Consider the following 15089-nt stretch of genomic DNA (forward strand, 5'->3'; position numbering starts at 1 on the left):
TCTTATCCTTTGAACAGACATACTGGGCTCCCCCAATACTGATGACAGAGACATTCATGGACCCACCTCCCTCAGTAAGGTGTTTACTTGATGTAACAGGACTGTGGTCTGATTCACTTGTTGTGGAATTGCTTAGCCATTTTCTATCACTTGCTGCTTATGCTGTTTGGTACATAAGTAGTCCTGTTCTCAGTTTCATCAGGTTGACACTTCACTTTTAGGTACACCTGGTGATGCTGCTGGTACACTCTCCTGCATTCTTCAATGAACCACAGTTGATTCTCCTGACTTGATGGTAATAGTAGGCTGGGGAATATGCTGAGCCATGAGATTGCAGATTGTGTGGTTCAAGTGAAGCCCATCTGACCAGAACAGCTCACTTCTATCCTATACTGGTGCCTGTGCCCTGTGAACTGAAACCCATTCATCATGCAGCAATCTTTAGGCCAGACATTTAACTCCTTCACTTTATTTGCCCTGAACCAGTTTGCCTGTAGCTCAGATAGTAATCCTGAGATTAATACTTTGGATATTTTGCCTTTTTGTTCAGCTTTATATCATTCTAAATCTTTCAGCAAAACATCCTTTCCAGTCCTCGCAATGTTGTTAGTAACAATATGGCTGGCAACAAGTAGATCCCTCCTTGCCACTTTAAGTTTCTCTCAATTGCTGGCAGCTGGCAGGCTGCATAGTCTTTGGGATTCATGCTCAGAGCTGCAGAGAACAATGTCTATCTCCTAATTATACTGTCTCTGCCACTACTCCATTCCTATTTCTTTCCTCCACTTGAATTGCTCCCAATACCACAATGTTCAGCCTCCCTGCCCTCCCACTTTCATCCACAGATCTCACAAGAACTATTGGACAATTTCAGGGATAGTAGCTCTTCAGGTATACATATCCCTCCTGCCCTTGAGGAGGTAGATTAAAGATCAGGAATGATAGACCGGCTAGCTTAACTTCTTTAGGGGGAAAATGCTTGAGTCTATTATCAAGGAAGAAATAGTAAGACATCGAGATAGAAATTGTCCCGTTGGGCGGACACGGCATGGATTCATGAAAGGCAAGTCATGCTTAACTAATTTACTGGAATTCTGTGAAGATATTGAGTACAATGGACAACGGGGACCCAGTAGATGTGGTGTATCCAGATTTCCAGAAGGCATTTGACAAAGTGGCGCAGAAAAGGTTGCTGCATTAGATTAAGATGCAAGGCATTACGGGCAACGTATTGGCAATGGATGGAGGATTAGTTAATTAACAGGAAGCAAAGTGTAGGGATAAATGAGTGCATTTCTGGTTGGCAACTGATGATTAGTGGTGTGCCTCAGGGATCAGCGCTGGGACTGCATTTATTCACAATTTACATAGATGATTTGGAGTTGGGGGCCACATGTCGTGTGTCAATGTTTGCGGATAACACTAAGATGAGTGGTAAAGCAAAGTGTGCAGAGGGCTGTGAAATTTTGCAAAAGGACATAGTTTAAGTGAGTGGGGAAAGGTCTGGCAGAAGGAGTAGAGTCATAGAGTCATAGAGATGTACAGCATGGAAACAGACCATTCGGTCCAACCTGTCCATGCCGACCAGATATCCCAACCCAATCTAGTCCCACCTGCCAGCACCCAGCCCATTTCCCTCCAAACCCTTCCTATTCATATACCCATCCAAATGCCTTTTAAATGTTGCAATTGTACCAGCCTCCACCACTTCCTCTGGCAACTCATTCCATACACGCACCACCCTCTGTGTGAAAAGGTTGCCCCTTAGGTCTCTTAGATTTCTGCACGGTGGCTCAGTGGTTAGCACTGCTGCCTCACAGCACCAGGGACCCAGGTTCGATTCCAGCCTTGGGCGACTGTCTGTGTGGAGTTTGCACGTTCTCCCAGTGTCTGTGTGGGTTTCCTCCGGGTGCTCCGGTTTCCTCACACAATCCAAAGATGTGCAGGTCAGGTGAATTGGCCATTCTAAATTGCCCATAGTGTTATGTGCGTTAGTCAGAGACAAAATGGGTCTGTGTGGGTTACTCTTCGGAGGGTCGGTGTGGACTTGTTGGGCCGAGGAGCCTGTTTCCACACTGTAGGGAATCTAATCTATATCTTTCCCCTCTCACCTAAACCTAAGTCCTCTAGTTCTAGACTTCTTGATCCCAGGGAAAAGACTTTGTTATTTATCCTATCCATGCCCCTCATAATTTTGTAAACCTCTATAGGGTCATCCCTCAGCCTCCAACGCTCCAGGGAAAACAGTCCCAGCCTGTTCAGCCTCTCCCTATAGCTCAAATCCTCCAACCCTGGCAACATCCTTGTAAATCTTTTCTGAACCCTTTCAAGTTTCACAACATCTTTCCGATAGAAAGGAGATCAGAATTGCACGCAATATTCCAACAGTGGCCTGACCAATATCCTGTACAGCTGCAACATAACCTCCCAACTCCTGTACTCAATACTCTGACCAATAAAAGAATATTAATAAACATGAAGTCATCCATTTTGGTAGGAATACCAGTAAAAAGAATTATTACTTGAATGGTAAAAAATTGCAGCATGCTGCTCTGCAGAGAGACCTGGGTGACCTTGTGCATGAATCACAGAAGGTTGGTCTGCAGGTACAATATGCAATTAAGAAGGCAAATGAAATGTTTAAAAGCAGGGAGGTTATGTTGCAGCTGTACAGGGTGCTGGTGAGGCCACACCTGGAGTACTGTGTGCAGTTTTGGTCTCCTTACTTGAAAAAGGATGTACTGGCACTAGAGGGGGGTACAGAGGAGGTTCATTACATTGATCCTAGAGTTGAGGGGGTTGCCTAATGAGGATAGACTGAGTAGACTGAGGTTATATTCATTGGAATTTAGAAGAATGAGGACCTTCTAGAAACATACAACTATGAAGGGAATAGATAAGATAGAAATAGAGAGGATGTTTCCACTAGCGAGTGAAACTAGGACAAGATGGCATAGCCTCAAAATTAGAGGGAGCAAATTTAGGACTGAATTGAGAAGGAACTTCTTCACCCAGACAGTTGTGAATCTATGGAGTTCCATGCCCAGTGAAGTAGTTGAGGCTTCCTCAGTAAATGTTTTTAAAGCTAAGATAGATCATTTTTTGAATAGTAAAGGAGTTAAGGGCTATGATGAGGGGGCAGGTAGGTGGAGTTGAGGCCACAAAAAGATTAGCCATGATCTTATTGAATGGCAGAGCAGGCCTGCAGGTCCAGGTGGCCTACTCCTGCTCCTAGTTCCTATGTTGTTATTTTCTTATCACAGATCAAGTTTGAATTACCTATTCTAAGGGTGCCTCCTAGGGAAAAGCTTCCAGGTGACTTACCCCTCTCTGATGTGGCACAATGTCTCCTATTTTGAACAATAGCTCCACCATTTCTGCAGTGATTGCTTTAACGTCATTGGATGTGGGCCATCAGATCCTGGTGACTTATCTGGCTTTAGTTTGTCAACTACTTAATACCTAGTGATGGAAACTGATACAAGATCTATTGTCCGAATAGTAACTTGTTTATCTCATATCTTTTGGATTTTTACAGTGTTCTCCACCATGAATACTGATGCAAAACATTGATTTAAATTATTTGCCATTTTTCCTGTTCTTCATTATCAGTTCCTCAATCACATTGTCCGAGCATCACATACTCACTTTACTTTTTCTTTTAATAAACTTGTGAAAGTTCTTTGATTGTTTTTTATATTTCTTGCCAATTTTCTTTTTTCATCAATTTTCCATCTGTTTATTTGGCTTTTGGTCATCCACTGCTGGTTACAAAAAATACCCATTCCTCTGGTTTATCATTAATATTTGTCATTTTGTATGCATTTGTTTTTGATTGTATACTGTCCTTGACATTTTTGTTATGCACATGTTCAGCAGTGTTGATGAGTATTCATGCCACAGTAATGAATGCAGACGAGCTTCTAACAGCAAACTCCTTCAATTTATTTCACATTGATTTTGAGATAAAATAAGCAAATTTTATACTGATAAAATATGGCATTTGTCTGCTATTTTAACTAATGCATTTGCACATTCACCCTCAAATACTTGGAATTTTAGCAAACAAAATTGTGATAAGCTAACTCAATAACTGTATTCTTAAAGCTTGTAGCTCAGAGAATTGGAACTACAATGTTGTAGATCCCATCTCTGTTCCTTGGTCCCTTTTGAGTATGGCTCCCTCACTAAATTAGTCCATTATTGTTTTGCTGACTACCTGTTATACAAATTATACAAATTAGAGTTGATTATTTTACTTGTTGACTTGGTAATTTTTTTATCCATTCACAGGTTGTTAGATGTCGCTGGCTGGGCCAGCATTTATTGCCATTCCTAATTGCCCAGATGGCTGTTAACATTCAACCACATTGCTGAGAGTCTGGAACCGCAAGTAGTCCAAACAGGTAAGGATGGTAGATTTTCTTCCTTGAAGGGCATTAGTGAACTAGATGGATTTTTCTGACAACTGACATCAATTTCATAGCCACCTTTAGATTCTTAATTCCAGATTTTTAATTGAATCCATAGTTCACCATCTGCCATGACAGGATTAAAACCAGAGTCCCCAGATCATTACTGAGGTCTCTGGATTAATAATCTGGCAATAATATCATTAGGCCATTACCTGTAGCAGAACAGATCTTTCACCCTTTAAAGTAACATTCAATTTTCATTCCAAAGTTATCAATAGACCAGTAGTTAAATAATGTATTGGTTCCTGATATCTGACTTACAAAATCCCTTCTTATTCAAGAAACAGAAAACCTTTTTTGTTTCCTAACTACATTTGCACCAACTGATGCAAATGTAGTTGGTGCCTGCATATAGGTTTGCCATTTTTTGGATTGCAGATAGATTGAGTGGTCAGGCCACCCGTACTGGCAAGGAATGTGATTCCCTACAGTCTGGCTTATTATAAAGCTTCCTTACTTATTGGATAAAAATTATGGCTATGAACACTTCATGTTTATCTATTTGTGCTTCAGTTCCTATTTCTTTGGAACTGTGTAACAATGTCAGCAAAGGTAGATTTGATTTGCAATAAGAGGAAATATACGTTAGCATGAAACTAATTTTCAAATTTGTCAATTTTAAATCTAAGTATTAACTACTGAAACTACCAAGCATTATTGAAGTTTAGATAACTTACTGCTAAACATCATTATAAATCTTTTAGTTCAATTGCAACTATTTCCATTATGCTTTGATCAGTTCAGATGGATGATATTTTTATTTGAAGTTGCAAGTTACACTTTAAAGGTTCAAGTATTAAATTCTACAGCAGAACATTGATAAAATTACACTTACCTATTTGTTTCTAAATCATTGTAAAGACAAATCATCTCTTGTAATGCATTTTTTGCAGTATTGAAAGCAAGAAGAATTGGTGGACCTAGTCAAGATATTTTTAAAGATTAATGAACAGAATAAATTCATTTAAATTAGAACATAATTTCCATAACATGTCATGAAATGTAATTCTTAAGTGAATTCCATTATTGCCCCATTGTGAGTATTAAGGTTTGAATAACTAATGGACTTGATTTCCTCACAGTATCAAACCTATGGCACGAACATAGATTATATTTTAATATGCCTTTTGATAATCTACGGCCTCTTGCATTCGAATTTGCCTCAATGTTTTGGTAGCCTATACATCCGAAAGTTGTAGGTTCACGTCCTAAGCAAGCACCAAAGTTTTTTGGCCAACACTCCACTATAGCTCTAAGAAGTGCTCTCACAAGTGTTATCTTTTGGATGAGAAGTTAAACTGAAGTTCTGTCTGTCCTAAAAGAGAATGCAAAGTAATGAGAACACTAGATATCTGAATTAAAAACAAAAAATGCTGGAGAAACTCAGCAATCTGCAAGTGTTTGTGGAGAGAGAAAAGGAGTTAGTGTTTCCAGTACAAATTCACATCTTTGGAACTTCAGAACCACAGCAACGAGCACCCGAGCTACAAATCTTCTCACAAACTTTGAACTGAAAAGGTCTGAAAAAATGATGGGTTTTAATGCTGTAGAAAAAGGAGGAGAGGAAGATCAAGAGGAATAGATGTAAAAGGTGCTCAGAGCAAAAGACAGAGAATGCTGATGGTAAAATAGAAGAAATGTAGATGAAGATTTGATATTAATGATCAAGGTTAATGTAGAGGACAGCTGTACTGAGAGTAAACCTATGCAAACAAGACACAAGGAGGGTGAGGGACAGTAATCAAAATGGAGGACAGAGTTCATGGATTGAAGTTGTTGAACTCAATGTTGTAGGATACCTAAGCAGAAAATGAGGTGGTGTTCCTCCAGGTTGCTTTTGGGTTTCACTGGAACTCTGCAGCAGCCCAAGGACAGAAATGTTAGTGTGACAGCAAGATGGTGCACTGAAATGGCAAATAAGCAGATGGTCAGGGTACTTCTTAGAGTCAGAGCATTTTTTTACAGCACAGAAAAAGGCTCTTCAGCCATTGTATCCATGCTGTTCAGTCAACATCTATCTATTCTAAGCCCATTTCCAAGAACTTGACCTGTAGCTTTTGTATGCTCATCTAAATAGTTCTCAAATGTCTTAATGGCTCCTGCTTCTACCACCCTTTCAGGCAATAAGTCCCCCTGCTCCTTACCTGAAAATTGCCCCCAGTCTTGACCTTTCTATTGAGGCAAAAGGTTTCTTCCCTCTACACTGTCTGTGCCCCTCAGAACATTATATCAATCAGGTCCCCCTTCAATGTTCACTGTTCTCAGGAAAACAACCCCATTTTCTCTAGTCTCTGTTCAGAGCTGAATCACCGCAGTTCAGGCAACATCCTGTTGAATATTTTTCTATGATCCCTCTTTTGCAATCACAGTGTGGATGACCACTGAGTGGAATACCTCTGCTCTATCTACAAGATGTGTGGCTACCAGAACTACACATTGTACTCCAACTGTGGTCTAATTAATATCATAGACAGCTCCATAATAATTCCATTCCTGAAGAAGGGCTTATGCCCGAAACGTCGATTCTCCTGTTCCCTGGATGCTGCCTGACCTGCTGCGCTTTTCCAGCAACACATTTCCAGCTCCATAATAACCCATAGTTCTTGTACTTAATGCCTTGACTAATAAAAGCTTGTATCCAATATGCTGCCTTAACACCTTTTCTACCTGTTGTCTTGCCTTCAAAGACATAGGGACATGCACACCAAAGTCCCTCTGATTCTTTGTACTTCTTACAGTCCTATCATTTACCATGTACTCCCTTGGCTTGTTAGTCCTCCCAAAATGTATCAGCTTATCCTTTTCAAGATTACATTCCACTTGCCACTATTCAGCCCATCTGACCAGCCCATCTTTAACATTGTACAATCTAAAGCTTTCTTCCTCACTATTTATCCACATCATCAATTTTCATGTCATTGCAAACTTACTCATCATAACTCCTACACTGATATCTAGTTTCCTGTAGGTAGAGGTGTTCCACTGAGCAGACATCATGTCTCTGATTGGTCTTGTTAATGTAAGGAGACCGTACTGTGAGCGACGAATTAAATAGAGAATATTGCAAGAATTATAAGTAAATCACTGGTTCGCATGGAAAATGTGTTTGGGACCTTGGACAATGAAGAAAGAGGAAGTGAATAGATAATTGTTAGACCTTCCATGATTGCATGGGAAGGTGTCATTGAAGCTGAAGAGGTGTTAAGAGTGATGGAGGGGTGGACCAGGGTATCATGAAGGGAAAGGTCACTGTGGAATGTTGACAGGGAAGGGGAGGGGGAAGATGTGTTTGGTGGTAGAATCCTGCAGGAGATGGTGGAAGATGAAATTGAAGAGACAAGTGGGTTGGAATGTGAGGACAAAGCGGAATGTTGTTTGTTCTGGGAGAGAGGGGAAGGAGTGGGCAGAATCCGAGAACCATGTCAATCAGAGTGGAGGGGAATCTTCATTTGAGGAAAAGGAACACATGTTAGGCGCTACAGAAGTTGTCATCATCAAAACAGATGCAACAGTGACAGAAAAACTGGGAGAAAACAATTAAATCCTTACAAGAAGAGTGTGAGGAAATATAGTCAAGATAGCTGTGGGCGATGGTGAATTGCAATTGATTTTAGTAGATGGTCTGTTTCCCAGAAATGGAAATAAAGAAGTCAAGGACCAGATAAAGTTGAGAGAAGGACAGAAATTTGCAGTAAAATTAGTTAATATTTCTAATTCCAGATGAAAGTAGGAAGCATCACTGACTGTTGGGATCTCCTTTGAGGGAAGAAGTAGAGAGCTTTAAGATAAAAGAGCACTTAAAATTTTAATTGAAAAATAATTTTCTCATACAAGAATACTTCTCTTGGCTAGTGAAGGAGCAATATTTATGCTCAAGAAAAAATGCTCTGGCCCAGAATACTTCACCTTCTCAGTAATAAAAAGCAGTATGACAATATAGAAAATGGAGATCTAACAGAAGGAAGAGGAAAATTTTTTAAAATGTATTCTATAAGAACTGAAACGTTCCATATTTTCTGTCATTCTTATTATTCATTCCACATCTCCAGTGATTGGCAGGACCCTCACAGCAAAGGAAAGTATCTTTTCTGTCATACATGTGACAATATCTTTCTTCGAGGGCAGAGTGCTCTGTTTGTTCTGCATTTCATCGCATTGCTTCTATTAAGGTATATCCATACAAAGCCATGGAAATGTTGTTTGATACATGTTTACAGATAGCATGCTTTCTTGACACTGTTTAAAGAGAGAACTATCTTGGTGAAAGAGATATTGACAAACATTTGTTTAAAATGCACAAATTGCATTCTGGCACATCACTTCACCACTTGCATTTGATTTTGTATTAAAAGGTGCATCAACATTTTTTATTACCAAAATTTATCAGAACAGTCCTAACAAAAGAGCCTTTAAATGATTCAAATATAACATGACAATGACAGCCTTAAATAAATTGTGGTTAAACATCTTAAACTATAGCAAGATGTACCTGTATTGGTCAGTAGCACCTGAATGAGGTTTACATATTGAGATTGAACGAATATTCCCCTTATTCTCCACCACAGTATTTATCTGCAGTACTGAGCACTGTTTGCAGCTTTTGCAAAGCTTGCATATTTAGCTACCTTTGTCTTTATTGTGCAGTCAGGCTCTCTGCAGCATAAGTAGCATGTAACTCGTCTGTATAATTTGTAGATATATCAGATCACATAGAATTGCTTGTATGTTCAACGTGAACATGCCCAGATGTTACTTTGCATCGCTAAAAAGAGAACAATAATGACCTATTCTAAAGAAGGAAATATGAGTGTACTATTCATTCATACATAACTATTAAAGTTACAGTAGCCTTAGACAAAGAACCTATTATAAGTGTGTGAAAGAAATAATTGAATGAAGGCTTTTTATAAAGAAACTATACCCTCCATCTTCTGTCAAAATAATTAAAATCCACAGTTTAATGTAATAATACCTTGTGTTGGTCTTTGAAATTCTGTATTTGTTCCATCAGATCGTTTGACCAAAATGTTGTCGTTTTCAGAAGCTAAACCCTCATTTCTTCTCATGAAACAATTTGTGTTTTCTGAATTCACAGTTGACATCTGGAGGCCAGAAAAATCATATGAACATTGCAAATTTTCCAGTGCAACTGGTACTGAGAGGGCTAAATTCTATAACTCCTGAAAATTAATGAAAAGTTTGATGTGTGATTAAGCTGTGTCTATTGATTTCAATGCAGGCATTTTTCCAACAGCTAATGCAAAGGTGATATAAATAAAGCTATAATGATGCATCAAACTGCACAAGTGCAAAGTCCAATTTAAGTTAATGCCTGCTGGGAAAGACAATCAACTAACCCCTGCTTGTCTATATCTCTACATTACAGTACTTATAATAATAATAGATAAACTCAAAACACTAAATTCTGAAAATATCGTTCTATAAAGTAGGATCAAGTTAGTGGAATAAGACAACATAAATTTTAATTGTAATCCTGTAAACACGTGTGTAAAAACATCAGCTCGAAGTGCTTTGTTGTGCAGAAATGAATACATTTGAATTCTGATCATTGAAAGAATGTTGTTTTAACAATGTCACAAAGGTGTGAAGAGTTTTAACCAATATAGTCAAAACTACCTTATTTCTGCTACTGTGATTGCTGGTATCTCTCTATTTGGGCAATCAGTAGGCACATTATCAGTTTACTTTACAAAAATGTTAATTTCGGTTTTAAAAAAAAGCAATCTGATTCAAGAGCTTTCAGAAGCACAAATTGTTTATCGTGCTCTTAAACATGAATAAATGCTGGGGGTATTTACTTTGTTATTTTGTTCCAAAAGGTTTGTTTATATTATGTCATCACATTAATGCATATGACAATTATATGCAGAGAGTCTGGAATAAATACTTTTAGTTCAAATTGCTTCCTATTGTCTACTTCAAAATACAAATGGGCCTAGATTTGTAAGTATCAGAGAGGGCAAAAGAGAGGAGATGGTGAATGGGGAAAAGGAAGTTAAAAATCACACAACACCAGGTTATAGTCCAACAGGTTTAATTGGAAACACACTAGCTTTCGGAGCGGCGCTCCTTCATCAGGTGATATCAGGTTGTGTGATTTTTAACTTTGTACACCCCAGTCCAACACCGGCATCTCCAAATCATGACTACTATCGACACCACTAACCGCCGGGGGAAAGGAAGTAAGGTAAAGCTTCAGTGTTGACAGTGAACAAAGAAATAATCACCTTCCAATGGGCAAAAAGAGATAAGGGCAGGATTAAATTGTATGTATATAAACGCACTGAATGTAAAAACAAAATTGGGGAACTGGAAACTGAAATTTGCTCTGGTAGACTGACAGAAATTTGGCTTAAGCTAGAACAGTTAATACTCTAGGTTATAAGGCTTTTAGTGGAAAAAGGGTAGGTTAAAGGAGAGGAGGTGTAGCAGTCTTGGTCAAAGATAGTGTCATGGTCCTTGAATGAGAGATCATTCCTGAGTTAGACGCTATATGGTTACAGGTGAGAAACAGAAAGGGAGCAGTGACCTTGTTGGGTATTTATTAAAGATCTCCAAATAGTGGGGAGGATGTAGAAGTCAGCATTTGTAAGCAGATTATAGAAATCTGCAAGGCAGGTAGGGTTATGACAGTTGGTGCTTTAAATTATCCTAGGGTAGGCTGGGAAAAAGGAAGAGTGTGGGGCACGGAAGGGGAGAAATTCCTGCAATGTGTGCAGGAGAATTTTTTGGAACAGAACATTCCCTGCGACCAAATCCAGCACACCCCTTCCCTGGTAGGGATGGAAATGGGGGAAGCCAAATGGAGAACGTCAAAGTGGGAGAGTATTTGGGAAATATTGACTGTAAAATAATAAGGTTCAATATTAAGTTGATAAAGATAAAAATCAATGTGCTGAACTTTTATCCTACTGTAAGATCAAACTAACCTACATACCCTTTGTATTATCTTCCATATGCCTATCCAAAAGTCGCTTAATTGTCCCTAATGTATCTGTCTCTATTACCACTGCTGGCAGTGCATTCCACGCACCCACCACTCTCTGTGTAAAGAATATACCTCTGACATCTCCCCTAAACCTTCTTCCAATCACCTTAAAATCATGCCCCCTTCGTGATAGACATTTTCGCCATAGAAAAAATCTCTGGCTATCCAATTTATCTGTGCCTGTCATCATCTTGTACACCTCTATCAAGTCACCTCTCATCCTTCGCTCCAATGAAAAAAGCCCTAGCTCTCTCAATCTTTCTTCATAAGACATGCCTTCAAGTCCAGGCAGCATCTTGGTAAATCTCTTCTGCAACCTCTAAAGCTTCCACATTTTTCCTATACTGAAGTGACAAGAACTGACACACTATTCTTTGAAGCTGCAGCACAAACTTGTGGGTCTTAAATTCAATCCCCCTGCTAATGAAAACCAACACACCATACAGCTCCTTGGCAACCCTTTTTGGGTAGCGACTTTGAGGAATCTATGGACATGGACCTCAAGATCCCTCTGTTCCTCCACATTGTCAAGAATCCTGCCTTTAATCCTGCTTGCTGCATTCAAATTTGACCTTCCAAAATGAATCACTTCACACTTTTCCAGGTTGAACTCCATCTGCCACTTATCAGCCCAGTTCTGCATCCTGTCAATGTCCTAAAACAGCCCTCCACACTATCCACAACTCAACCAAACTTTGCATCATCCGCAAACTTACTAATCCACCCTTCCATGTCCTCATACAAGTCATTCATAGAAATCTCAAAGAGCAGAGGTTCCAGAACCGATCCCTGTGGAATACCACTGGTCACCAAGCTTTAGGCTGAATATTTGCCATCTACCACCACCCTCTGTCTTCTACAGACCAGCCAATTCTGTATTCAGACAGCCAGATTTCCCATATCTCCTTACTCTCTGAATGAGCCCACCATGGGGAACCTTATCATTGCTAAAATCCATGGACACCACATCCACTGCACTAACTTCATCAATGTGTTTTATCACATCCTCAAAGAATTCAGTAAGGTTTGTGAGGCAAAGCCATGCTGACTATCTCTAATCAAACTATGGCTTCCAAGTAATCATAAATCCTGTGTCTCAGAATCCTCTCCAATAATTTACCAGTACACACATAAAACTGACTGGCCTGTAATTCCCAGGATTATCCTTATTTCCTTTTGTGAACAAGGGAATAACATTTGTCACTCTCCAATCATCTGGCACAAATCTAGTGGACAGTAAGGATGCAAAGATCATTGCCAAATGCACAGCAATGTTTTCCCTCACTTCCTTTGAAACCTAGAGTATATCTCGTCTGGCCAGGTGAGTTATCTATCCTTACATTTTTCAATATGTTCAGCACATCCTCCTTCCTAACATCAACATGTTCTAGAATATCAGTCTGTTTCATGCTGTCCACAGAAATGTCAAGGTCCCTCTCAGTAGTGATTACTGAATGAAAATATTCATTCAGGACCTTCTCTACCACCTCTGACTCCAGGCACAAGTTCCCCCCACTACCCCAGATCAGCCCTATCCTCACTCTGGCCCTCCTCTTATTCTTCCCATAAGTGTAGAATGCCTTAGGGTTTTCCTTAGTCTGACCTGGTAAAGCTTTTTTATGCCCCCGTTTAGCTCTTCTAAGTCCATTGGTCGGTTCCTTCCTGGCTGCCTTGTAATCCTCTACAGGCCTGTCTGATCCTTGCCTCCTCAACCTTAAGTAAGCTTCCTTCTTCCTCTTGACTAGACATTTCATGTCCTTTGTCACCCAAGATACTTTCAACCTGCCATCCCTCCTTTGCCTCAGTCGGACAAACTTGTCCAGCACTATCAGCAAGTGATTCCTAAACAACCTCCACATTTCTGTCATGCACTTCTCTGAGAACATCTGTCCTCAATTTAGGCACCACAGTGCTTGCCTTAATAGCTTTGTAATTCCCCCTCCTCCAATTAAATACTTTCTCATACCATCTGCTCCTATCACTGTCCATTAATATAGCAAAGGTCAGTTAGTCTGATTTTAGAGTAGAAAAAAGCCGGCACAACATCGAGGGCCGAAGGGCCTGTACTGTACTGCTGTATGTTCATTGTATTCTAACGTGCTGCCTTTATCAAATTCATCTGTTGCTTTATATTTCCCACTGTTCTAATATGTGTAAAAATACAAGAGACAGTTAGTATTAACTACATGCTATAGCACTTGTAATATTGATTTCTGTTATAATATTAGTCCTAAAAGCTAATTACTCTAAGATAACTTTAGCTGTTGTTCGCTCAGATGTTTGGAAGTCAATGGCCTCTATTTCACACCTTGTGTCTATTTATTTACTGGGACAATTATCCTTTCATTAATGTGGCTGAGATCAGTCACTTGCCTGTTTTGTAGGCATGCTCTTATCAAATTTGTTCATCCTATTTATCACTTCTCTGCCATTTTGTGTTTTAGTGCTGGGACAGGCTGCACCGTCTTGTTTGTCAACCATTTTGTGTAAGCAGACATGGCCCATTTTGGTATAAACAGGTACGGGTCACCCCTACAGAAGGTGTCATCAACAGTGATATCAAATAGGCAGAAATGGGTACTGCAGATGCTGGAGATGAGAGTCAAGATTAGAGTGGTGCTGGAAAAGCACAGCAGATCAGGCAACATCCTGGAATGGTCAGGAATGATGAAGAGCTTTTGCCTGATTTTCCTGCTCCTTGCATGCTGCCTGACCTGCTGTCACAGCAGGTCAGGCAGCATGCAAGGAGCAGGAAAATCAGGCAAAAGCTCTTCATCATTCCTGACCATTCCAGGATGTTGCCTGATCTGCTGTGCTTTTCCAGCACCACTCTAATCTTGAGTGATATCAAATAGTACTAACTCAGTAATAACATGCATACTGACTTTAGTTTGAGTTCTGCTTGGTTCATTCAGCTCCTGATTTCATTATGGCCTTGATCTAAATATGATTAAAGAAGACAAATTTAAGAGGGTGATTGTCCTTCACATCAAGGCAACTTTTGACTGAATGTGGCATCAAGGACCCCAGCAAAACAGGAATCAGTGGAAATCAGGGGAGGGGAAGGCTTTCCACTGGTTGAAGTCAGACCTAGCTCAGAGGAAAATGATATGGTTGGTCAAGCTCAATCAGGAAGATCAAACACTGACTGGGTGTAGAAATTTTGGAATCAGTCTGCAAGTATGTTTGCAAGCTTGCAGTTTTAATTTTGCATCTTGCTTTCATAGTGGTATTTCCTTCCTCAGACTGCTGCACTATTCCAGTGAAGCTCAACGCAAACTTGAGGAACATCAGAAATAGGATCAGCAGTATGCAATTCCAATCTTCAAGCATGCCCCCACATTCAATCAGTTCATGACTGATAAGGTGAATTGTAAATACCTTTTCCCTAGGGTAGGAGTGTTCAAACCTAGAGGGCATAGATTTAGGGTGAGAGGGGAAAGATTTAAAAGGGACAGGAGGGGCAAATTTTTCACATTGAGGGTAATGCGTATATGGAATGAATTGCCAGAGCCAGGTACAGCTGCAAAATTTAAAAGACATTTGGACAGATACATGAATAGGAAAGGTTTAGAGGAATATGGTTCAAACATAGACAAATGAGA

At 39.7% G+C, this 15089-nt stretch overlaps 1 protein-coding gene across 2 annotated transcripts in view; it reads right to left on the reverse strand.

Annotated features, from left to right (window-relative positions):
* Positions 1 to 15089, reverse strand: part of map3k19 (mitogen-activated protein kinase kinase kinase 19) — a 72110-nt gene that overhangs the window by 24351 nt on the left and 32670 nt on the right. For both annotated transcript variants that reach the window (XM_043694039.2, XM_087989198.1), the window contains exons 6-7: positions 9448 to 9577; positions 5311 to 5395 (exon numbers count right to left, since the gene is read on the reverse strand). In XM_043694039.2, coding sequence (XP_043549974.2) covers positions 5311 to 5395; positions 9448 to 9577 — 215 coding nt within the window. The remainder of the gene's footprint in view (positions 1 to 5310; positions 5396 to 9447; positions 9578 to 15089) is intronic.

This window comes from Chiloscyllium plagiosum, unplaced genomic scaffold (assembly GCF_037043375.1).
Source record: "Chiloscyllium plagiosum isolate Xiang-an unplaced genomic scaffold, Cpla_swu_hap1 HiC_scaffold_7, whole genome shotgun sequence".
Taxonomy (NCBI): Eukaryota; Metazoa; Chordata; class Chondrichthyes; order Orectolobiformes; family Hemiscylliidae; genus Chiloscyllium; species Chiloscyllium plagiosum.